The sequence below is a fragment of the Nesoenas mayeri genome (genome assembly GCF_963082525.1).
Source record: "Nesoenas mayeri genome assembly, chromosome: Z".
Classification (NCBI taxonomy): domain Eukaryota; kingdom Metazoa; phylum Chordata; class Aves; order Columbiformes; family Columbidae; genus Nesoenas; species Nesoenas mayeri.
The window spans coordinates 64,845,545-64,872,501 of record NC_137542.1 but is presented as its reverse complement, the minus strand read 5'-3'; the positions used below and the strand labels follow the sequence as shown (position 1 = coordinate 64,872,501).

At 40.4% G+C, this 26,957-nt stretch overlaps 1 protein-coding gene across 1 annotated transcript in view; it reads right to left on the bottom strand.

Annotated features, from left to right (window-relative positions):
- Window positions 1–13,246: 13,246 nt before the first annotated feature.
- Window positions 13,247–26,957, bottom strand: part of ZNF366 (zinc finger protein 366) — a gene marked incomplete at both ends in the record, with an annotated part of 31,815 nt that continues 18,104 nt past the window's right edge. Inside the window, 4 exons of the mRNA XM_080363021.1 lie at window positions 13,247–13,779; window positions 16,323–16,497; window positions 22,123–22,314; window positions 24,458–25,776. Of these exons, the coding sequence (XP_080219147.1) occupies window positions 13,247–13,779; window positions 16,323–16,497; window positions 22,123–22,314; window positions 24,458–25,776 (2,219 nt within the window). The remainder of the gene's footprint in view (window positions 13,780–16,322; window positions 16,498–22,122; window positions 22,315–24,457; window positions 25,777–26,957) is intronic.

Sequence of the window (26,957 nt, the reverse complement as noted above, 5' to 3'; positions counted from 1 at the left end):
TACCACTTCCAATAGCCTATTTTATTTACTAAGGATTTCCAGATCACACATTTGCACCGGAATACAGGGTAGGAGCTGTAACAGCAATTCCTTGTTGCAAGACCTGCCTTTCTGTCTATCCAGGATTTGCCATGGATAATGATGGATTTTTTGCTGCTGGCTAGCAAAATGAAGCTGAAGTACCGCCTTGGGTCAAGACCCGTATCTTTACGGGGTCAAATTGTTCTTTATCTAGCTCAGCATCTTTGACTGCCTGCACTGCTGCTCAGGCAGAAGAAGAAGGAAGTTTGCATGTCAGGAAGATTGCTTCCTATTGCAGCATGAATAACCCAACTGGTAGCAAGTTGGCTGTGTGCCATTCAAAATTGAACAGCCAAGTCAAACTGGGTCAGATCTGCATTTTACCAGCGCAATGCTGTCCAGTCAGACACCAGCAGAGGAGCTTTTTTAGATCAGAGTCTGCTCAGCCATGGTAGGAGGAAGAGAGAGAGCAAAGGAAATTTGGCTGTCAGAAACCTTGTTTTGTCTTCTATTGTAAATAGCCAACTGGCAGCTGGTCAGGCATTCAAAGTTGAAAGGTCTAGTGACACCTGTTTTACGTACATCCCTTCCTCAGTTGCTGAGCTGAAAGTGTTAAGCATCAGCCAGAAACCTCAACTAACAGATAAAGCTGTTTTCTCTTTCAGTTGTATGGTGGGCTACTTTGGCCAGCATGTTCTATGTGTATGCCTTGCCAATGGGCACAGAGCTCAGGCTGATATTCTCATCACTGATGGATAAGGCAACCACTGTTCTTGCTGTCAGGCCAAATCTGCTGCCCATTAAAAACAGGGAACAGACCTAGAATGCTGTTTACACGTGCTGAACTGGCTCCATAAAGTCCTCTTTACTCTCCTGTGTGTTACAATTGGTTTGTAGTAAAGTGAAAGTTCTGAAAGTCAGTTCAGCTTTCCTGTGTGCCATGGTTTTAAAATTTACCCTTTTAAAAACAACATCCCTGAGATGATTAAAGACAAGAGAATTAAAACTTTCATTTAAAGGTGGAAAGTGCAATCGCATCCACCATAAATATAAAGCTATTATTACTTTCTTGCACAGTGAACCTTGGCATGTGCTTCAGCTTCACAGTTAGGGCAGCATGCAGTTTTGCTCTATATTTTCATTTGGCTTTACAGTCTGACTTACATAACCTCCTGCTGTTTCCCAGCTGAAGAGAGGATGCGCCAGTTGCTTCTGCCTAGAGGAAAGAATAAAAAACAAGCAAAAGGAAGAAAGAGTGGAAGGCAAAGAAAGACTGCTAGAAAAGACATGGCACAGACTGATAGCACTTGAGGTTAGTGATGCTTGTCCTCCTCTTACAAAGGAGAACTCTGTAATAACAAAATATATACCTTAACAGTACATTGTCCAGGTTGTAAAGTCAAACACCCGAAGGTTAGCAGAAAACAAAGAAAAGAAGCTGTGAGAAGGGGGCTTCTGCCCAGACAAGGAATGGATCCAAGCACTTCCGTTGTCATGTGTGGTGGGTTGACCCTGGCTGCATGCCAGGTGCCCACCAAGCCACTCTATCACTCCCCTTTCTCAACCGGACAGGGGGAGAAAAATACAATGAAAGGGTTGTGGGTCAAGATAAGGACAGGGAGATCACTCAGCAGTTACAGTCATGGGCAAAACAGATTTGAGTGGGAAATTAATGTAACGTATTGCAAATCAAATTGGAGCAGGGTAATAAGAAATAAAACCACATCTTGAAACACCTCCCACCCACCTCTTCCTTCTTCTCGGGCTCAGCAGCACTCTCGATTTCTCTACCTCTTCCCTGCCAGTGACACAGGTGGATAGGGAATGGGGGTTGCAGCCAGTTCATCGCATGTTGTTGTAAGAGCGAGATAAGGATTCAGCAAAACAAGTCGATTCAATGTGAATCACGCTAAGCCATTTATTACAGAAACAAGCCTCCTTATATATGTAACTATATTCTAATCACGCGTCCACGCTCCAAGCATGGATTCGCTAAATGAGTATCATGGGCTGTCCATGCGCTGGAGTCTCACTGATGATATGTCCAATGATTCACGCCACGCCAGGCCCCCGGTGATTGTGGAACGCCCCTCTTTCTCACAGCAGATTCTGCCCTCAGCTTCTCGAAGAGGCCTTGAGATACCTTTGAGCCTGACTAATTCAGCAACAGATCTTTATCTATCAAGACCCCTCCACATGTTGCCTCTGCTGCTCCTTCTTCCTTGCACTCTTTTGCTGCTCCAGTGTGGAATGACTCCCACAGGAGACAGTTCTCCACAAACTTCTCTAATATGGGTACTTCCCATGAGCCGTAGTTCTTCACAAGCTGCTCCAGTGTGGGTCCTTTCATGGGGTGCAGTCATGCACCAGCTTTGGCCCCCCACAGGGTCACAAGTTCTGACAGAAAGCTTGCTCCAGCCCAAAGGGCCAGAGATCCTGCCAGGAGATGCTCCAGCACAGGCATCCCACAGGGTCACAGTGTTCTTTTGGCACATCCACCTGCTCCAGTGTAGGGTCCTCCATGTGCTGCAGGTGGGTGACTGCTCCAGTGTGGGGTCCTCCATGGGCTGCAGATGACTATCTGCTCCACCATGGACCTCCAAGGGCTGCATGGGGACAGCTGGCCTCACCACAGGCTGCAGGCGAATCACTGCTCCATCTCCTTCATTGACTTTGGTGTCTGCAGAATTGTTTCTCTCACATATTCCCATTCCTCTCCTCTGGCTGCTTTTGTGCAGCAACTTTTTCCCTTCCTACCTATTCCCTCCTAATGCACCCCAGCCACCATTGGCTTTCTTGGCCACAAGGGCACATTGATGACTCATGGTCAACCTGTTGTCTACCAGAACTCCCAGGTCCTTCCCTGCAGTGCTGCTTTCCAGCAGGTTCACCTTCAACCTGTACTTGTGCCTGCGGTTATTCCTCCCCAGGTGTAGGACCCTACACTTGCCCTTGTTGAATTTCATCAGGTTCTTCTCTGCCCAGTCCTCCAGCCTGTCCAGGTCTCACTGAATGGCAGCACAGCCTTCTGGTGTGTTAACCCTTCCTCCCGGCTTGGTATCATCGGCAAACTTGGTGAGGGTGCACTCGATCTCTTCATCCAGGTCATTGATGAACAGATTGAATAAGACTGGACCCAGTACTGACCCCTGGGGAACCCCACTAACTAGAGGCCTCCAACCAGATGCACCGTTGATCACAACCCTGTGAGCTCTGCCATCCATCTGGTTCATGGTCCATCTCACTGTGCATTCGTCCAACCCACACTTCCTGAACTTGCCTACAAGGATGTTGTGAGAGACAGCGTCAAAAGCCTTGCTTAAGTCAAGGTAGACAACATCCACTGCTCTGCCCTCATCTACCCAGCCAGTCATACCATAATATTATAGAAGGCTGTCATGTTGGTCAAACATGATTTACCCTCAGCGAATCCATGTTGACTACTCCTGATAACCTTCTTTTTCTTCACGTGCCTGAAGATGACATCCAGAATGAGTTGTTCCATCACTTTTCAAGGGATAGAGGTGAGGCTGACTGGTCTATAGTTGCCCAGGTCCTCCTTCTTGCCCTTTTTGAAGACTAGAGTGACATTTGCTTTCTTCCAGTCCTCAGACACCTCTCTTGTTCTCCATGAGCTTTAAAAAATGACGGAGTGTGGCTTACAGTAACATCTGCCAGCTCTGTCAGCACTCCTGGGTGCATTCCATCCGGGCCCATGGATTTGTGGAGGTCCAGTTTGCCCAAATGATCTCTCATCTGATCTTCCTTGACCAAGGTCAAGTCTTCTTTTCTTCAGACTTTCTCTCCTATCTTTAGAGTCTGGGATTCCTGAGGGCTGGTCTTAGCAGTAAAGATGGAAGCAAAGAAGGCATTCAATAACTGCCATCTCTGTATCTTTCATCACCAGGGCACCCTTCTCATTCAGCAGTGGACCTACATTTTCCCCAAACTTCCTTTTGCTGCTGATATTCTTGAAGAAGCTCTTTTTGTTGTCTCTGACATCCCTGGCCAGATGTAATTCCAAGTGGAGCCTGGCCTTCCTCACCACTTCCCTGTGTACGCTAACAGCCTCCATTTTGGCAGGAGCTCTTTACTCATCCATGCTGGCCTCCTACTCCCTTCACTTAATTTCTTGCTCATAGGGATGCATTGGTCTTGAGCTGGGAGGAAGTGACATTTGGATATTAACCAGCTTTCTTGGACCCCCCTACCTTCTAGAGCTCTAGCCCATGGGATTCTTCCAAGCAGGACCTTGAGGAGGCCATAGTTCACGCTGCTGAATTCCATGGTTGTAATTCTACTTATTGCCCTGCTTCCTCCATGCAGGATCCTGAACTCCACCATCTCATGGTCACTGCATCTGAGGCTGCCCCTAAAATGTGCTGCTACTGAAAGGCACATTTCTTAAAACAATTCCTACCAATTCACAAAGCATGTCAAAATGAGATCCTCTCTCTTGCATCCACCCAGACTGAATGTTATAGGAGAAAGTATAAGTGGTTATTCATGGTAACAGTGATGCACAGATGCAGTGTAGACCCTTTTTGTGCACCTTTTGCATCCCTTTCTCCCATCAGTAGGAGGCTGAGTCCAGTGCCCCAACTTCACTGTAGGCCACTGGGCAACCCTGGCAGCTGTGATGTGGCCAATTCAGCCCTGGGAGCCACTGGGTCCATTTAGATGTTGTCATCCTCTAACATCGTGCGGAAAAGCCTCATGTCTCTTCCCTAAAACTGATTGCAGTGGCTTGCACCCCACAAGACCAAGCTGGAAAGCTTTTGCTCAGTAACCAGTTTGCAAAATGCACCAGCTGGGAAGTACCAGCTGAGCAGATGCCTTGGTTGGAGAGGTCAGCCCTGCAGGGAGAAGGAGATGTGGCTGCTCTGACAATCTTGCTTCCAGGCATACTCCTGCACAACTGATTCAGAAAGCAGCAGGCAGACGGGTAATGTGAATGTACAAAAACAAAACAAACCAAAACAAACCAAAACAAAAGCCTGCAGAGTAAGGCTTGAAAAGCTACATATTTAATGAAATTATTTTGGAGAGATTTCAAGCTTGGATAGTGTAGGATAGCTTTCTACTTGCTGGGCAATTATGCTTTGTCTTCATGTTGACACCATAGAAAAGCTCTAAAATGTAAGAAGTTCTAGGGATGTTTAATAGACAAGCTGGAAGGTGTTTAATATTGATAACAATACTTTTTTTAAAAAATTAATCTAGATCTCCAAAATGGTTATGCTGTCTTTTCCTACTCCCTTAACTTTTTTTTTTTTTTTCTGGTATGACTCATAGTTATTCAGTTTGTGATTTTAAGGTAAGAAGTTGAAAACAAAAAAAAAATAAAATAAAATGACAACACTGTAACTGAGGTGCTTGATTTGCAGAAAAGAGAAGGTGCCAGGTTATTTTTAGCGAAGGGATCTTTGTGCCTTTACAAACCTACAATTATGTGACGAAAGCAAGTCCAGGTTTACTGACTGTGCTGCCTTCACGAAGCTGTTGTTTTGCGTAGATGTGAATGGGATGAGACCACCCTTTATATCCTGGTTGGCAGGATTTTATGGTTGCTGTCAGTCCAAAGGGATTTTTTTAATAAGTGTCTTTGAGAGAACTCGTATATAGAAATAGCTGTGTTATGTCTATATGGGTATATAGACATAAAAATAAAAAAATAAACTGTTGATTTGTGATGTATAAAGATAAAAGGAAGACTAACCATCTTTGTCCACTATGAGTGAATCTGCATGTTCCCACTGCCTGCTATTACTCACATGTAATGTTCATAATCTGAAAAAATGCGAACTCTGAAACACTGAAATATTTATTTTAAAATGAATCTAAAATTGTTTAAACCTGCATCTTGCTTAGAAGTGAGGATCAATGTGTTGCACTCACAGTACTGGCTCTTGCAAATTATACTAAGTGTGCATTGGTCTGTCACTATGTTTGCTTGCCAATCACACTGGGGTATTCTTTTTTCTTTCAAGAATTTCAAAAGGATTGGAATGGCTTTGCAGCAGCGGTCTCAGAGTAGATCACTCTCAACACTTAAGGTCCTCTGTAGGAAGCTGATCAGTGGTCTACGCACTGGAATCCCAGATCAGAGAAAGTAAAATCGAAAAAGAGGAAACATTTTTTTTTAACAAAACAAAAAAGCAGAAGCATAAGAAAAAATAAGATGATAGTCTGTCACCCTATCTCAAAAACGCATGCAAGTAATCATTTCCACTTACTTTCTTCAGTATGCATTATAAGGTCTGCATGAAATTTGGCTCTACATGGAAGCCTGAAAATGCTGAACTAAAGCCATGGAAAAATAAACCTGTAATGTGATAACAAGTATCTGAGGAAGCAGGTGAAACCATCTGCAAGATTATTAAAGTCCCACAATGAGGCCGTTGGAGCAATGGAAATGAAAAAGCCCTTCATCATCCAACAGAGTATGAGTAGCGAGGTGGGTTCATGCAGTGCAGAGGTTGAATCTGCTAATGCAATTCAGTTAGAAGGACCACTGACCTCACTGCTGAAACCAGGCATGTGAGTGGATGTCCTCATCAGGTATTCACTAGTAATGTGGGTGCAGCTATTTCAAATGTATTTGTCCAACAGCTGGATGTTACAGAAGAAAGGGTGGAATCAGCAGCATGAACATGCCTCATCTCCTTGAGTGAAATCAGGCAAGTTTGCTTAACCTGGGGATGATACAATTAAAATGGACCAACTGCACTGAAGTGAGTGACGTTTGCAGAATCCACTCTCATACGGCATTCCGCTGGTTGACTGTGGGTTGGTTGCCCCTTGTAGAATGGTGGTAGCAAGCTCGTATGAGCTACTTGTTACCGTGATCAACCCTGGACATTTTGGAAGGAAATTCTTCAGAGTAGCATTAGTTTTGCTGGTGTCTAGTTTCAACTGGTTGCTCATGTGAAGTCTGCCTTATACAATCCTTGCAGAACTTGCAATGTAGTTAATCCCAGTTTAATAAAATCTCTCATTACTGGATAGCTTTTCATTTATTTTTTTCCCCCTTAAGTAAGATTACATTTCTTTCTAAGCTCCCAGACAAGGTTTGCATGTGCGTTTGTCATACTTATAGCATCTTGGGACATCCTGCTCTTGGTGCTGCTCCCGTAGACTTCCAAGATAAATTGTAACAGGCACAATCCTGTGGCTAGCTGGAGAATTGATTCTCTCTCCTGGGCAAATGCTTTATACACTGATTTTAAAAAATAATCTTGGCCTGTGAAATAAACAAAAAAATGTGAAGTTAGTGCTTCTAGAAAAGTCCTATAACTTCTAGTAGAAAATTATGAGGTTTGTGAAGAATTAACCAGCTTGCAGAATTCCCTGGCAAGATATCACTCTGTAGTGACAGATATTTTTCAGGGTTTATATCTGTCACTTATCTTGCTAAACTGTATTTCTTTTACAGACATTTCTGTGACACCTTGTCTGTCATCTTTATACTGTTCTCATCTTTCTTGATTGTATAATAGCTCTCCGTAAGGTAGAAACACATTTCTTGTTTTCATTCAACTGCATCATTCTTATTTTACTGTGCCCTGTCTTTTAGTAGGCTAATCAGTGTCTCAATCATAATTTATTCTTTAAATATTTTCCATGCACAACTGTAGGGGTACTTAAGCACTGAAAAAGCATAGTATAAACAGACAATCCCAGCTCCAAAAACACCAGCCAGCATTCTCCACTGATGTAAATAGACAGAGGTCTGTTGAACAAAATATACTCACACTACAAGAGATTTTTCAATCCAGGAATCACTGAAAGGCAATGGTGTCTGGCTCCATCCAGATAGAATCATTTATATGATTGGACTGAATATACAGTATTTTTTTCAGACAGGGTAAACAGAATGACAGGATACCAGAAGGCTTATTCACAAAGTGGCTGTTCTCTGTTCAGCTCCACTTTGACTGCAGGATGATCAGTAGGGAAATTTATGCTGTATGATCCAACACACCATCCTACCAAATCTGGGAACAGCACTGCAGTGTTCCTTATTTAGTGTTACATAATTTACAAGTGCTGAAATGACTGACACCCTGCATGTGTTTTTACAGCAAATTTTTGCATCATGAACGAGTTGGCAAACACTTCTAGCTGTATCACACTATACAACCGTAGAGTGTATTAGAGGGAGAATGACAAAAGGTTGTTTATGCAGCCTTGTTACTTAAACTAGGATTTTAATCTGCTGAAGGTCTAACATACTGGGACTTGACTATGACTTGCCTTTCTCAGAGATGTCCCGTATCATTTGTATCTATGTTGGATTGTTTTTTCTTTTAATGATTCACTCCTTTTTGTTGTATCATCAATATTAATTTGTCTGTCTCCACAAAAATGCTTTATATATACCAGGCCTTTCACCATTTCACTACACGCACAGAAAAGCCCCCCTGGAAACATCTGTGAGGCTCTTTTTCTCTTCTACTTAATTTCTGTTTGTTTGAAGGCATAAGTGAGCACAGTTCAGTTTTCAACAAAAATGAAAAGAAAAATTGTGAAAATGACCAAACATATGTTTTTCTAAATTATATATTTGTAACTGGGAAAGGAGAAACTTTGAGATTCACTGATACTGAGTCACATGAGAATGAACTGGGTCACTCCCCAACACATCCGCCCCCTCCTCAAGTAGAAATAGCTTATAATCTTCACAGTCAATGTTACCTGCAATCAAAAATAGAAGGGGAAAAAAACCAAAACAAAACAAAACAGGAAAGCAAAAAGGCTTAGTTCTGTTTCATTTAACCTCTTACATAAGTTTCTAGTTTTTGTACAAGCCTTCTTGTACTTTTTATGGTGTATACCTCTGAGAACTAGAAACTGAATATCTCTATTTACTTTATTACTTGAATTTTTTATAGCAAACATTCCAGTTGCTTTCTCTCTGTGCTCATAAACAGCTCAAAATGTTCTCCGTGAAGTCCGATGATACCAACTCCATCACGAGCTCATTAAAACAAAAAAAATCCAAGATTTTCTCACCACTTAAAATTGATGCTTTCCATTAGAAAAAGAAACTCTGAGCCTCTGAGTTCAGAGTCTTCTGCGTATTCCTTAAGTCATAAAGATATTCCTACTTTCTTAACTTCTATCTTGTAACATGTGTGGTTGTTTATTCCTCTCTTTTTACATGATGCAGATCTTTGAAACACCTTTATGATAAGGATTACATGTCTCTTTTTTAGGTTGTCTGAGGCTAAATTAACAAATTCCATAATCATTCCAGAGCATTCTGTAAGTCCTCCCTGCAGTTTGTAACAATAGAGTCTTCTCTCTACTTCAGAGAGAAGCCCTTGTCTTCTTATTACTCCTTCATCATTGCTTTAGGCTTCTTTGTACAAGCACCACTCTCCAGCGGTGCTGAGTGAAGTATGACCGCATCAGACCAGCCCCATCCATTTACTACATAAAATAGCTAGAGTGCTAAGAACTCCAGATCCATTTCAATACAAAGTACAACAGCTTCTCCAGTACGTGTTTATTTGCTTAAATTAATACAATACATCATACATGCTTTTACTATTGAGATAGAAAGCCAGAAACCAAACATTCATGGTCCATTTTTTTGAGTCTGGGCTTTAGATAAGAACCCAGTGTTCTATGTGAAATAAGTATACAGCACATTATGCACAAAATCTGTTAGGAGTACAAAATGTTAGGTCTGTTACATCTTGTTCAGCTAAGCAGACATGACTTATTTTCAAATCTGTTAATAATTATTAAAAACTTAGTGGAATAATAAATATAATACTTATATTACTTCTTAACTGTACACTCATAATAGCAGAGCCCAGCAGCACCATATGAAGAGAGAAACTGGAGAATAGCTAGTAGACCAACACAGAATTGTAAAAAGGCAGGTACAGTAGCATTACTTGGTCTTTCCAGTAATTTGTTTTATGGGACACAGCACAGTATAAACTTCTATTATAATGTTATCACAGTGTTTCATCCTTTGAGTTGCTGAACACCGAGCACCTTGCCTTTGCCTTCAGACTGGAGGCTGCCTGGCAGCCAGGAGAACTCGGGTTCACAAGAACATGGCTGAGTTCTGGTGGCCAGACTCCAACCAGCTTGTTCCAATGCTACTTACACTGTCATTTTCTCAGTAAATATGTTGTATTTCTTTACTCTCAAATTTTACTAACCTGACTTTTGACTTTTCATCCACCTACTCCGCTCTGTACAGTATCTTGCTGAATTCTCCGTACTGCCCTTAAAAGGAGAAAAGCCTCCGATTTAGCAATCCACATACCTTCACTTGCTCAGACCAACCTATCAATTGGCCAATTTACCTTCTCTCAGCAGGGCTTCTTGTTTGTATGAGTTTGGAAAGCATTTTAGTTGTATGAGTTTGTGGCAACTCTTTATTTGCTCTGATGGTCTCCAAAAGGATGAATTTAGGCTTCATATAATAACGTGGGGAAATTGTATGGATGTGATTTAATGTAGAGGTGGTGGAGACTGGGCTTTGATTTCATGTGTTACCACAAGCTGTAAACCCAAATAGCAGAGAAGAGTTAGATGAATATATTTTTCTCCACAATATAGCAAGAGGAAGGTAGAGAGTCTTAGATTAAGAAGGAGGGGAAAACAGTGTCCTCCAAGGTCCAGGACACAGGCAATGTCTCTACAGGACTTCTGGGTCTCTATTCAAAGCAAAACAAGGAAGCTAATCCCTAGAAAATTAGAAATGGGAAATAACTTCATTATGCGAGCAAATTTCTTTAAAGCATTTTCAAAGCTATTAAAAAGCAAAGGCTGTTACTGTCTGTTCCTAAAACGGTGCCAATATAAATATCTTGAAAATAACTTCTGTTTGAAAAGCAAGGTGCTTCACAATGAAGGCTGTTATTTCACTTTTAATTTGTCCCTTGAGGACTCTTTGTAGCAAGTCTCTTAGACCCAGCTGCACTATGTTCTGCAGTATGGAGGATTATCATCTCCTGATCTCTTTGGCTGGGTCACTTGACACTGTCTCCTTATCACAGTAATAGTTTTGTTTGCAATTCCTCTGACTGGTGACTTACAGTTTTTAAGGAGTTCTTTACTGCTTTAACACGAATTACCTTTGGGTGCTTGTGAATTAGCTCAATGTGACTATGTGACTGGGCACAGTCTCAAGGCCTCATTATAATGGAATATTCTCTGCTTTCTAGGAAGAATGAAAGAAAAGGGATTCACACTACGAATTATTCCCAAATAGCATTGCGATTCTGGGCACCTCTACTCCTTTCCACCTGGGTGTATGTGGTTGGCTTTTGCTCCCATGAGAAGTGGGGGTGTAGAAGTGGATAACCTGGCTGCAGTGAAGGTGTGGTTGAAAGTGGGTTAAATATTCAGATGAACTAGGCCTGTTTGCAGTGATTTCCCTTCCTAAGGACATGTCTGGCACTTTCCCTTCCATCTGCCTAGAGTGTTGTTGATATGTAATAATTTATCTCTTTCATGATAAGGATTGTCATGCTACCCCAGAACACTCTTCAAGACAAGAGGGCTTTGCAATGGAAGGGATACATGCCTTTCTGCTTTACCTACCACAGAAATGAAGAGACCTGCTAAGTTCAACTCATCTGCATGATCACCATCACAGAAATTGCAACCAGGTTCCTGATTCCTTGCTTATTCCTGTTATCATAGGAACTAATATGGCTGCAGAGGTGGAGGGGAGTGATCTTGAATAGTGCATAGCTGGAAACTACACCACCTTGAGAGAGTTGTTTCTAAGAGTCAGTGGCTCCAAGGTCTTGGCTGTCCATGTTCTCAAATAGGAGGTTTTAACTGGCAGAGACAACATACTGACAAGAAAGTAACCAAAGGATTTGTTAGTCTTTCTAAGAGACAACCTCCTAAAACATGCTGAATTTCTACCTGACCATTTCCCCTCTGGTTTAAGAAAGACTGCAGTCATACACATCACTCTGAAAATGTTCTGGTTCTTCTGCTTGACCACAATGCCTTCCTTGAAAGAAAAATGCCTGCTTTTTCAAGAGTAGTTATATTGCAGTAGAAGCAAGGAAGTTGAACATATATGATAAAAGTTAATTACTGACAAAAAATAAAACATGGCTATGTACCTCTGAAATACACCTTATTTTTAAAGAAATCATTAATTCTAGGCCTAAAGTGACCTACATTCCACTTCAATTTAATATCCCCTTTTTATTTAAAAAAAAGTATATACATCAGCTGTAGAGTTAATTACATTTAGAAGTCACCCGTACATTACAGTTTCTTTTATCAACAGCTTTTTCTGCTCTTTATTCAGAATCTTTATTATGTCTTGTTTGAGCCCTGAAAAATAAAACCACCTTCTGCAACCTCAGTTTTATGTGATAAATATGATAAAACCCATTTTTATATGATAAATAAGGGCTGCTGCACTGTGAATGTTGATTAACTGGTAGGTGTGAGAATCATTAGTTCTGTAGGGTGAGTGGTTTCTTATAATGGCAGAGAGCTGCAACTACTTGATTCTAGCCTTTGCAAGCCATAAGTATATGACTATACTTAATCATAACTTGCTATATATATATTGAGCATAATAGCAAGGTATTTCAAATCAAGAACTTGGAAGGTAAGTGAAGAAGATAATAATATTTGGAAATGATGTACCATATATAGGGTTTTTAACCTTTTGAGTTGGGTTGTCAGAATGACATAGGACTAATTAAATGACTTATTAAATCCTTATCCCCTTATAAGCAACGATATGGTGGGGGGCTGTTAGTTCTGAGAGTGACAGCACTTTCATGCACACCGTGTTTAATAGTATTCGTTTATACTGTGAAATACTTAGTATTTTCAGGGGGTTTTTTGTGATGCATGGTTAGAAGTGTTCATATATATTTAGCCAGATAATAAATCAAATGCTAAATTATGTTTTTTGATAACTAGACAATTGCGTATAAGTCTTTGCCACCCCAAAAAAGCAAAATAAACTTCTACGCCCACCCCATTGTCTGCTTATACATCAAATGGATAAGTATAAAAATGTTATTGCTCAATATCTTTTGCATTTCTTGGTGACCTTGGACTGCTTCGTTCTTTTCATGTACGTGGTCTACCTTAAGTTGTTTTTATTAATTAGACTTGTTTGTTGCTAAAGAATGCTACAAACTTCCAGGCTTTGGTAAATCACAGTTCATGTTAAAAGTTATCCCCATTCTCCAGCTTTTAAAAAATGTTCATTTTAAATGCCTATAAGCATTGCTTGCTTTTCCATTTTTCTTTCCAGCAATTCTTTCAAACTCTTGTTCCTGTGCTTGAAATACAAGTAATCAGAGAGAGAGTGGCCAACTCTGGCCTTTTCAAAGGATCTAAAGCTGAGGTGTTCTTTGTTGTTTGCAAGCTCCCTCTCTCCTTGGCTCTCCTGTCTGTCTGAATTTCCTATTCTCTTCTCCAGTCCTCCCTCATTTAGCACTTCTTCCTTCTCATTGCAGTAGGACTCTCTCAAGTCCTTCATCATGCACACAGGTTTGCCAGACAGATCTTGAGCCACGTACAGCTTGTTGTCATGGTGGTACATGCCAGGGCTGTAGCGCTCTGCCTCATAATAGTTGTCTTCCTCTTCCTCTGGGCATGAGCTTCCCTTGGCACTCTCGCCATCCGAATGAAACGAGATTCCTTTCCCTTGGCTTTTCTGGGAAAGATCAAATGGCTCTTCCTGTTCCAAGTTTCTCAAGACATTTGTCTGGGACGCAGCAATTCTTCCTCTTCCAAAACCTTGTAGTGATTTGAGGTGGGGGGAGAAAAGGAACAATTTACATATGGGAAATATTACTACGTGATACATGGTCAAAAAACAAAATGTGAGGGAGCCTTCTATCTAGTTTCTTACATTTATCTTCCACCCAGCTATCTCCAAGCACTTTTCTGTTTATATTTCATGGCATCTCCTTTGAGATGCTGTTAAAAGAAGTATTACTGTATACACACCACAGCCAGGCCAGGACACACAAAACATTGTGCTGTACATGCCAGGCACTTGATGAGAGAGCTAGGAATAAAAGTGAAGTGACCTGGCCTGTTGTAAACTATTTTTGCCAGCGAGCCTACCCACTTCTCCCTTCCTATTTTTTTTATATGGACAATTTGTTCTAAAGCATAACAGCCCAAAATGAAAGTCTTTGGTTTTTTACTTCTTTTTTGTTTGTTTGTTTTCCAGAATGGTGGAAGACGTGTTAATGAGTTTGTTCTGTGGACACTCTGGTTCAAAGTTACTACTATAAAAATGGAAAGACGATCGTATCTCAGCAGTCTATGAACTCCACTCTCCTTAATTTTTCCTCTGCCATCCACTGACAAGCCACTCATGCCACTGAAAAGGTAGATAGTGCTTCAGCTTAAGGATATCATTATAAAGAAATGAAGATTTTGAGTGGTGCAGTGTAAGTCTGACTGTAGTCCTGGATCTGATTTGTCTTTGTATTTGTCATAGCATCTCCTCCCTGTTTGTCTTGCTGGAAACCCAGAAGTTACCCAGGAGACATGTGTGGACTCGGATGGGCTCTGAGCATCCGGATGCACAGAAGAAGGCTCAGACTCTTCAGGCACAGCCTCTCTTAATTAAAAGAAAGGTGACAGTACTGCGGCATGGATTTCACCGAGTAGCAAAAATCTATCTAAATCAGTATTTTCTTTGCTTTTGTTTGGTGTAGGGTTTTTTTTTTCCCCTCAGTAACTGAACACAGTTTCTGCAGAATTTATGTAGACTCACTAGATATGGATGCTACTTTGAAACAGCCTGTGTTTGTTAAAATGGTTCATGAGCAGGTGGCAGCCCTTACAAATTGTCTTGTGTCTGATAAGCCTCAAGGGCTGAAGAATCTCTCTACAATGAAAAGCTCTTAGTCTGTCTTCAATTACATATAACCATGTACTAGCATGGTGCTGTAGGAGATTTACAGGAAAAAAAAAAAAAAAAAAGCCATTTATTAATATTTGTAAGTTTTATGGTAAATGTCATTACAGTATGTGTTTTATACACGTTAGGCTTCTCTGAAGTCCAAATTTGAGGAACACCAAGAAATCTTAGCCATGAAAGTGTTATTTATCCAGAAATTCTCAACAAACCAAATATCTTGGATACTCAAACTCTCAAAACAATCCTCCCTAATTACCCCACTTCTTTAGATAGCATTGGCATGTGTGCATAGAGGAGGCTGACTTTAGAAAGTGCATGTAGTAGATGAAAGATAGGAAGTGCTTTGCAGGATAGCTTGAGTAGTCAAAAATATGTATGACGAAGGAGCATCTTCGCCTGTCCACATGCTTCTTTGTAAACAGGGTCTTGAGCCTATGACCTTGATCTAAAATCGGCTATGTCAATACCGTACAGAATAACTGTATCTTGAGCAGAAAGGCTCCTGGCCATAAAGCCATTCAGCTTTCCATTCCCATTCCAGACATATCCAGTAACCAGCGAGCAAGACCTGAGAAATCTTCTACATATTTTGCTTCTATCAGCTTTGAATGGATTTATGTTCTACCCTGATGTTATGAACCATGGGCATGCACTTCAAACATGAGAAAAAAATATAAACTCCTAACCAGATGTTTCTGAGGAAAAATGTCTGCTTGTCCATGGCTGTTAGGTTGTGGTATGTCAGCATCTGGGAATCAAGCTCCCTGAAACTGTAATATTTATTGAAAAATAATGTAGCTACCTTCTCAGTCAGGAAGATCATGTAATACAGTCATTCCTCTGGCCAACTACATGTGCCACAACCTCATTAAGGCTTAGTCTCCTCCTGCTTGCTCCTCTTTGTGTCTCGGGGGTACCCAGACGCTGGGAGAAGCTTTGCAGTGTTGTGGATCTTGTTCCATCCCCCACAGTGATGGGAACAGGGAGCCACGGGCTACATACAAAATAACTGGTATAACTTGATAAAGCTTCTGCTTTCACACTGCTGACTGTATTCTCCCTAACATCTGGCAACAACAACTTGGTGTGCTGAAATTATTTCCTGTGTATTCATAAATACTGTCTCATTTTGTCTCCATCTACTACTGCATCTCAGTCTGTAACCCTGAGCCACCAGATATCTGGTCTGAAAGGTCTCTGAGGCAAGTGGGGATCTCTGACTCGCAGCGCTGGAGTAATACAGATTGTTAATAACAACATCCCAGGCTTATAGGATACAATTTCTTCCAATAGCATTGGATTTATGGTACAAGACTGTGTATCTGTGGTATAAAGCTCACTTGGGTTTACTGATGAGCACCTTCAAGCTTCTCAGATAATGACTTTGCTGAAAAAATATTACCTGGAGAATGAAATCCTCTTTCCATGACCCCATGTTTGACTTTCATGTGCCTGGTTAGGTTCCCCTTCAAGGTGAATTTGCTGGGACAGTAGAGGCACTTGAAAGGCTTACTATCCGAGTGCAAGTGCATGTGTCCCATTAAATTGTGCATTCTGTTAAATTCTTTTCCACACAGCTGTCAAAAACAATAAAAATGAAAATTATTAGTTTAGATACTTCCAAGCACAACAGTTTAGAGGGAAACAGAACTCAATCTTCTCAACTTAAGCCCTGCCAGTTTATGACTGCAATCTGTTTTTCAAAGACATAGGCAAAAATCCTACAGACAGGAATATGTGGTTGAGTTTGGTCTATATAGGGCCTTCTGCACTGCTGTGGTTTTTTTACATTTGGTGACTAGGACAGACATACAGTCAAAGATTCTCAAAAATCAGGGAATGTTGTCGTAAGGAGGGGAGAGGCTTAAGTGAGTAACGTGGAAGGCTAAAAATATAACTTTCTGCCCTGGCAAACCCTTTCATTTGTAGTTTATAAATCTAATCTTTAATCAAGAACAATGAGAGGCAGAGATGGAGATACAAAATAAAACCAATGAAAGTTTTCTGTGAAACAGACAAGCAGAATATTACCTCCCCTTAAGTGCAAATGAAATGGCTGCACATTTTCCTTAAAGCTAGAAAAAGCAATTCCTTTTTTTTTTTTTTTCTGTGTTTATTGCTCCCCCATTTTTCTCTGATCCTTTTATCTTTTGGCTTACCGACTTCTGTGTTTCAGTGTCTCTGGTGAGTAAGCTGGAATTTAAACAGTCATGGAGCCACAGGAATGACTCAGCTTTCCCTGAAGCTGTTCCTGCCAGCTCCAGCCATTGATCATGCTGTTTTCCCTTTGATGAAACAATAAGGGTTTTTTTTTTCATTGTTATTGTTTATCTAGATGAGTCCTTTTGTAGTCTGGTCTCTTATAAATCAAACGTATTCTCAAGACATGAGAGTTTGACATCACTATCACAAGTTTCTAGTCTTACTTGTCTACTAGTCTTTCCTTATCAGAATTTACAATTTTATTCACATTCAAGTGACCTTTTCCATTCTCTGCAAACTTCTGTGTTTGCTTTCTACTTCATCTCTTTTTTTTGTTTGTTTGGTTGGTTTTGTTTCATTTGGAATGCTTTTAGACAAATACTTCTACCATCAGATTTTTTTTTTTATGATCTTTATTAGTATATGAGTCAGAATCACCGTTACCGAGTAACCAAAACTTACATCAAGCAGTGTACTCATCTAGGAGAAAATTATTAAAAAGCGGTTACTGAGTATCCACTGAATTTTTGGTCTAATCTGACTTCTGATTTTTATTTTTTTTTTTTAATTTTAGTAACACAGAAGGTCTGCTGCAGTACTTTTTGATTCATATTCACACAACCATCACCTGGACTATCTGCATGATATGTAGGTAGTGGAAAATAAATGTAGATCATTAATAGAAAAATTTGCAGGTGTATTGTTCTTAAATAATAACTAGACCTGAATCAATGTGCAAAAAGAAAAGTCTGAAAATATTAACTTGCTTTTAAAATCATGTTTACTTCAGCTGCATTAATTCTCTTCTGTGATTTTCTCTGTGATTTTGCTAAAAGGAGCATTCTATCAAATAAATTTATCAGTAAAGTGTTCACTGAGAAAGTGGAAAGAAAAAAAAATAGACACTGAAAATGAGTTATTCATTTGTAAAAGTAAGATGTTTAATTCCAAGGGTCATCCATCCACATAGGAAAGAGGAGTCTCTCCTTTGCAATCAAAGAAAGCTAATATGCTGGGTGACTTATATTCATTGAAATGATTACACCAAAAAAACACTCGGAAAGTGCTGGGAGGAAACAAAGCAGCACTGATGAGCACAGAAAATTTGCTGGGAAGAACAGCAGCTGGAACAATCTATGATGTGCCAATATTCCTCTGGCTACAAGAATGCCAATAACAATACCTCTCTAATACCTTTCGTTGGAACATGTCTGGTTATCTGCTTGTATTGTGGCTGACCTGTGCTCTTACTGGCTTTTGCTTTCTGATGGATACGTCTTCGCTTCTGTGTCTAAAGTGATGATCAAGGAAAGTCAGGTTGAACAGGTGAATGACTAGACTACTTCATGCAAATCTATATCTTTATAAGCTATTGAATATTACAACACATCTAATAGGAGCATTTATGGTTTTTTGTCAAGGCAATATTTATTTCTATTTCTTCATAATAAAAAGACAGGAGACTTCATAAAGGATAGCACCTTATAGCATAAAAGATTCATGTCTCTGAATAAAGGGGGTAGGTTTTCCATTTTCCAAAATAATGCACAGTCTTATAGATGTGTAATGTGTTCCTTTGCTGAAATCTCTGGGGACATGAGGAAATGGTACCAGAGTGGAGAGGTGTGGCAGGAAAACAAAAGAAATGCAGATATGAAAACTGTTTTTCAGAATGATGGCTCTGTGGCATGGTCTCTTGATAACCTATCCTTTTCAAAAGGCACAAGATTACTTTCAGATTAATGTCCATGATCGAGAAGGCTAAGGGAGTAGGTTTTGGGCTCACATGCTGGAAGACAGGAACTCAGAACTAGCTGGAGTTTACAGCTAATACTCAAACAACAGTCTGAATCTTTAGACCAAATTAGGAAGGTGTACAAGATTTTCTTGCTCTGTGACAGGGCAGGGGTGTAAGCAGAGTGTGAAAGATGACCCTGAGCCAATTGCCTGGGAGGAAACTCCAGCAGAAGTCACCACAGAGCACCCTAACACTCAGGGAGATGAAAAGCTCATGCAAGAGATATTGGGACAGCAAGAATGATATGGCTCACCTGTGGACCTTTCCTTAGGCTGTCTACTTTAGACAAAATAAAATTCAAGCCCTGGAGAGAAAGACCTCAGCTACAAGTCTGCTGAACACGCATCATTGTGCTGGCTGGTGAACTGGACTTCAGTAGAGTTTACTAGAAAAGCTCAACTAGTTCAAAGCTAGATTTGGTCTTCCTAAGCCACCACATGAATTGTCTCCCTTCTAGATCTGTTGTGTGTTCTGTCTCTTCCCAAAGTGAGAGGTATCTCATGTTTTCTTTGGTTTTGACTTCTGATATGAACCCATGATTTCAGGTGGGAAAAAAATGGAGTTCAAAACATGTACTGCAAAGTGTATTTTACATTCTTTGTTGGAGGTCTGAGACATTACTGACTGCAGCACTAAAAGCAACTAAATTTCATAGAAGTTTTCTCTATGAATCAGAATTAGCATTATCGTACCAGCTGGTGCAACTCTTTCAGAACTCTTAAGTATATTTTTATGGGTTTTTTTTAAACAGAAATAAACATGGTAGGACAGGCTCAGGCCTTTAAAAGTTAAAGAGAAATTCAGTCTTCAGAGAAAAATCAAACACAGACCCAGGCTGCAGCTGGATAAGGAAACAGAAGGGACAACTATTTGCTGCTCCCTCACTTCAGATAGTCTGTGCTTAGTTGTGATTAGACACATAGGAAAGCCTCATGTTTTCTTTTGCTGTGAGAAAAAGGTAAAGAAAACCATTTCATGTGGTGAAATATAAAGGCTACCGCTGTGTTCTCTTTTGCTTGCATTCTTCTTCTTTTATTTTTTTTTTTCTTCATAAGAAGGGTGTTCCTTTCCTCAAAGAGAGAGGGAGAGGGAGAAAGACTGTAAACTGTCCAAAAGGACCGTGAGAAAACAGGAAGCTTTGAAAAGTACAAGAGAAAGCAAGATGAAATCTATTTGCAGGCGGTTCCCCGGGGGACATGTGAGCCATTGTTAAGCAGCCTGTTCATACAGCTATATCCTTCCTTCTGCTGAGGAGGAGCTTGGTGCCAAAAGGCTGCTATCTGGTCATTGCCTTAACCCTCTGAATGCCAGCCAGAAATACTTGCTCGAGTCTTTGAAGGGCTCAGCCAGAGAAGCAAGGGACGTTCCTAACACCAAAGACCAATTCTTGATTCTCCCTTCTCTTATTGTTACAGGTCACCGCTTTGTTCAGGGGCATTGATGTTGATTCATACACCTTCAGGCACAAGAGAAACCAGTTCACTGTGCTTACTTGTTTCTTTCTTCCTAGGAACATTGGGTGGGGACATAGAATTTTTATTTTTTATTTTTTTTTTTAAGTAAGAAAAACAGGTGTTCCTGTAGAGTTTTTGTTACTGTTTGGAGAACATATTGGTGGTACACCAGTTCCTGGCTCACATTATTGCCTTCTCCAAGTTTTAACAGTTCATCATCATCAATCCCTAGCCTGAACATAAACTTCAAGCCAAGTGACACATATCTCAAAAATAATGTGGGTCCAAACACTCCATCCGGAACAGCTGATAAAACAACTGAGTTTATTTCTTGAAATTTGAGGGATCAGAGAAGGATACTGACCAAATGGGAACAAGAAGACAGGTTTTCAGTTGTTCTCAAAGAATGAATGTCTCCAGCAGACTTGACATGGAACTACGTAAGTATTTCAGTGACAAAAATTATTTTATCAGTGTAGTATAACTTAAGTTCTAGTATACAAAACAACATTTTAATAGGACATAAATTTCAAAGAATCAAATGGCTAAAGTTGAAAGGCTTTGCTGTTATTTTTTCAAAGTGAAATTCTCCAAAGTTATCAAAGTAAAATGAGGAAGGACAGAAGATTCATTTTTACATTTTCATATTAGAATTATTACTGAAATCCATATTTTCCTGTGACATTTTTCAAGAGAAAATAATTCCATTTAAGATTTTTCATCCAGCTCTGCTTCTCAGTGGAACACTCCTTTTAAGAAAATATTTAATTCCATAAAGATGTTGGATGAAAGAGTTCTAGAAATTGCTTCCAGATCAGTCTTCAGTTACTTAGGCATAAACAGGGAATATGGTTTACTCGATATTTATAGCCCTCTTAGAGCAGATCAAAGTGGGAATAAAACCTACACCCTTTGACTTTACGAGGTATGACTACACTAATGAACCAGATAGGCAGCAAAACAAACAGGTTTAGTGTCCAATACTGAGTAAGAATATAAACATGAATAATTCATAAAGAATATATTAGAGACAAGCACTGTCAAGAAAGCCAAAGCCTCAAAAGTTTATGGGGAGTGGAGAGAAGAGAGAATGGAAAGGGAATGTCATCCTCCAATGTGCTGGAGGGAGGCAGTAAACTGGAATTCCCACAGGATTCTAAAAAGGCCAGATGGTCTCAGAGGCTGTTTTGTTAGGATACTGATGTCCTGCTCTGTATTTCGGTCTGGTAATTACATTTGGCCCATTCAAATATCTTCTGCAGTTGTAGTTTCCTGTGGCTTTCTTTGAGTCCTTCCTTGAACTGTTACATAGCATCACTGTGTGAAATCATAGCTGCTGCTTTTCCATGGTTCTCCGTGGGGTGCATGACTTCATGTTTTTAGTCAGTGTTTCAAGCTGTTAGCACTTAGACTTCTGTTTGGATGGCTGTACTAAGCAAATGTCAGGTATGTTTATTGTACTGAAACTGCAATGGTGTCCAAATGCTTGCAAATGGAAAAAAATATTTTGGGGTGAAAGTTACCAACATTGAAGGAGAAGGAGTAAACCACAGATATTTACCTCCATTATTTTGTGCTGCCTAAGCAGAACCTGGACCAAGAAATGAAACCAGACTACTTTATGCTAATATAAATGCAGCTGTAGTATGTGTTAGGAAGTCTTGTTTTTCTAATTCTGTCATATTGCAAGATGATGACTTCACAGAAATATCCAGTGGGTAAACACCTCTGCCACCAAATGCACTTACCTTGCATTTAAAGGGTTTGACATCAGAGTGAACAATCATGTGGGCCTTGAGAGTCTGCTTTTGTACAAAACTCTTGAAGCACAAATGGCACTGATAGGCTCTGATATTGGTGTGGATTAGGACATGTCGCTTCATGTTGGCCAGCAGAGTAAATTCCCGGCCACAAATTCCACATTTGTGCTCTTTCACACCCTGCAAGAAAATTTTAAAAAATCAGAAAATTCTATAGATGGAAATTTTCCTAGATCATTTAATTTTCAGTATTGAAATATATGAATTATTTATTCTGCATTAACAAAGCAGGCAATAAATTATTCCACTTCTAACAACATTTGCTCAAGTAATAGATACCTAAGTATTTTTCTCCTGGCAAATTCTTATGAGAGTCTGAGAAGCAGAGAAGAAGGTCTAAGCTTACTGAAATAATTAGATTTGTTTCCATCAGTATGTTTACAAATCAATGAGACATAATAGCAGAGCTTCTGTGTCCTGCTTTGCTGCTTATGTAAAGCATTGGTCAAATGTGTACACTTATTGACCAAGAACAAAAGCTAAGCAGATAAGATACTAAAGTAATGTTTGCCTGTGGTAACTGAACAATCATTGGCTTCTAAAAAAAAAGCATAGCTACAGAAAATTATCTGAAATAACCAAGAAGCAGTGAAGCCGTGTCATCAAGTAAGGATGTACATATTACATTCAAAGAGTATCTTAGTGGGACTTGCACTGACCCTAATGGAGCAGCATCATTTTATCTCATGTTTACAGAGCATTTCTAGCATCTTTTATGCCATCCAGTCAATATACTACTGCATAATTCAATATCCTGGGTCACACCCATGTGGTCTAGCTACCAGATCCTCAAAAAGTCATTTGGATGCTATGAAAATAATTGAATTTACCACTAAACACTTTAAGAGTTTCAGTATAACTTGCTGAAGATAATGGGAATTTCCTAGTGAAGTGCCAAGAGCTATTACTCCTCCTATAGACCGCCATTACACAGAAGACTTGAAACAATATCTACTTTTGTACCAGTCAGCGGTATTAACAGCTAATTTCAAAGCAAAAACCAAGAAGACCAACAGCAACTCAAAGTGTCTGCCTATCTGATGTGAAGCTGCATTTGGGCAGCTAAGTGCTGTTAATTATGTTGACAGCTGAATCCACCTGCAGCTGTGGACAAAGAAGCAGAAGCACTCTGAAGGCTCAGGGGCATTGCACTTCCTGAGACAAAAAAACTACCAAGTCTTAAATTAGTAGAGTTTTTGCGTGGTAAATCCAAAGCCCAGGGAATCTCCAGAAAGAGCACAAATCATAACCTTGTAATAGAGAATAAAAAGCAAATGTGGAAGTGGACGTTGTTGATTTTTATAAGAAAATATGTCTAAAATACCAAAATGCTGGGACTTTCTGTATTTTTAATGGTTTTTGTATAAAAGCCAAAACGCAAGTGTTAAAGGAAAAAAATACGCAAATATTGGAAGCAAATTTTTATAAAAATGTGTGGGATTTTGTAAAGGCAGATAAACTAGTTTTAGACATTCTTGAATGGAATAGTTACATTTTTCCTATTTTTGAAAGTGGTCTTTGTGGATGTGTTCCAAAGCCCTCTCCTAGCCTACAATGACCCTGCTGTCATTGCTGTCAGCAGTGGCAAGACTGTCACTTGACACGAATTGGCTGGGGTAAATGTCCTGCTTGTCTAGCTTTATTAACTGGAATTCTGGATAAGGGATAAGGGAATTCTGGATAAGGGAAATTTTTATTACCTTTTTTTTTTGGTTGGTTGGCTGGGTTTTTTCACCTAAATGTCACATCATAATGATTCTTGAAAATCGGATGAGTAATATATATTTTCTTTTGCTGCATATGTACAGTCTATCACAAATCCACCTACTTCCCAGTTGAGGGAGAAAAAACATACATCTGGTTTTCAGTAGAAAATTTCTGTTAAAATTTTGGGGGTGTTACACAGCTCTACAAAATTATGTTATGCTACAGAAGGTCAGCTTGAACATAAAACCCAGAAATGGAGAGATGTAAATACAGTTTTGGGAAGCAATACAGGTGGTTTAATTGTACTCCTGTTTACAACAAGGCAGATTTTGTGTGTATTTTCTTAAGCCTGACTAAGATACCTAGCTTCTACTATTGCCAGTGCTGCTGGGGTTTTTACTCTGCATAAAACTCTCCGGATGGCAGAGGGCCAGCATGAGGGTCTGTAGTCTAATTACCTTCTTTCCAAGGAGATACACTGGTGTATCTTTTGTGGCCTGTAATCCCCACCACTACCTTCTGATGCAAGGTGAGAGCGCAATCCGTGCTGGCTTACCTTGTGAGTTAGGGAGTGTTGTTTGAGATGGTGGGGCTGCACGAACTCCATGCCACATTCGGTGCAGATGTACGGGCGGATGTCTTTGTGCTTCATCATGTGGTTTTGCAGCTGGCTCGGATACTGGAAGGTCTTATCGCATTCAGTGCAATTGTACTGTATAGGGCCACGGTGGGTTGTTAAGTGCCTCTTCAGTTGGGCCAGGGTTGGGAAGTCCAGACCACACTCCACACAGATGTTCTCTCGGCCACTCTCATGCTTAGACTCATGTGCCTTCAGCTCACTGGGGTAGGCAAAACCTCTGCCGCAGATCCTGCAGTTGTAAGGCTTGATGTCACTGTGTTGCATCATGTGCCTCTTAAGGTGACTGGTTTGAGTGAAAGCCTTGTGGCACACCTGGCACTTATGTGGCCGGGTACCCTGGTGTGTCAACATATGTGTGTGCAAGTGGCTCAGCTGTTTGAAAAGCTTGCCACATCGGGTGCAAGCATGTGGCTTAATGCCACTGTGCCCCAAGATATGGGTGACCAAATTGTACTTGGATGTATAGGACTTCTCACACATGGGACATTGCCAGCGTTTCTGTTCACCACCTACATCAACGTAGTAGCTGTCGTCTATCTGAAGGTTGACATCTACTCTCTCCACTTTCTGTTTATTTTCACCGCTTTCTCTTACTTCAGCCCTCCTGAAGGGTGGGTCTGGAGGTCTTTTCATTTGGATGGGGTTCCTGAAATGAAAGTTGGGTGGCACAATAAATGGAAACATTAAGCCAGGATGGACTTTAGGGTAGTAAGAGTAAGGAGCCTGCATGAATGCTGGGCTACTGGGCCATGCCGTGTTAGGCTTCACTGGCTCTTGCTTAATGGGCTTGGTTCCAAAGTGCTCCAGACTTCTGTAGAACTGGAAACCAAAGTTGCAGAGGTCAATCATCTGGGAACTGTACTTGGGCTGTGCTGGCTGTTGGAACATCAAGGGGAGACCGGAAGAGCCTATGTCACTCTGATCTTCAGATCTGTCTGGTGGTGATGACGAACCCTCAAGAGCAATAGAAGGAGGCATTTTTGTTGGCATGCTCTTGCGTTTCCGAGACCCTCCTTCCAAGGACCCCTGGAAAGTCTCCATGTCTCCAAAAGGAGGAGGGCCATAGCGGAAATGTGAGACGTGTGGTCTGAATTCTTCACCAAATTGACTTGTTCTGTGTGATTTCATGACAGGGCTCAGCGGCTGCAGGCAGTGGGAGAAGGGAGAGGCTCGGGTGCTGTCCACGTTAAAACTTGTTTCTTCATTCTTCATCATATTTCTTTTTTTCTTTGTTGCTCAAATTCCTTAAAACAAACAAAACCCCAAATCTCTTTATTTCTTCCTGTTTTCCTGGGTTTAACGTTTTATTGCCTATATTATTGGTTTGGAAGTTATGTTTTTTAACTAAATGCAACTAAGGACATCTTAGGGCCATGTAAGAGAGAGGCATTATGAAGCAGAACTAAATTGGTTCACAGAGAACAAAGAAGCTTTGGTCTGCCTGTGGTAGAATTGGTGGTTTAAATCAAGTCTGACCCATACAACACCTTTGCAACATAAACACACTGTGCCATGAAACACTACTTTGCAGATGAATCTGTATGGCAACGTTTCTGCTTAGTTTAATTCAGTCAGGCTGTTTGTGGGCAAAATCCTGTCCTTGCCCATGCATGCACAGGCTCTAGAAATTGGCGGTGCATCTAAAGGATATGGCAATACAAACAATAATGTGCGCATTTATTATGGTTGTGACATGAAAATTCAAAGCCAAAAAATGTTAAATGTCTTTGCATCATTAACATGTGTGACTGTGAGAGAAAACAATGGCCAAGTGATTTAAGGACACTGTGTACCATCAGGTTTTGCGCCGGGTTTCCTGGCTTCTCTCACTTTGTATTGTAATAAGAAGGCGGAGATTAATTTATTTTCTTTGTTTTAATCCCAGAGATATTTACCTGGCAGATTTGGGGGAGGAAAGACCTTTGACAACTCTCCAAATTACATTCAGTTTTACAGGCTGCATCTGTGTTGTTTTTCATTTTTATTCTAAATGGGATAAAACCCTCACTGTAAAACTAAAGCCTTTCTAGTGGTACAGTGTGACAAGGCTGATCATACAGGGAACTTCTGAATTTCGGGTTCATCTAAAGTGTTTGTTGTGAATTTTGATTCAAATTATGCTGCTGCCTTTTGCCTTGGCTCTCTAGGGATGCACTTATCTGACCGTGTGTGTTTGTTTGTGTACATGCATCTATCCAACCAGGCGGAAGTTAGGTTGGAAAACTAGCCATATTTTCCCTCTGTCACCTGCGTTATGTTGAAGCTATTTATAACAACATTCTTGGAAATGCTGGGTGGAGAGCATGAAGGTGGTTAGAGCACTAAAGACACTTCTGTTTCTTTTTCTCAGGAAGTTCTGTGCTGGAAAAACCTGCTTATAAAGATAGATAAAAGCACATCTCTGCCACCTAGTTAG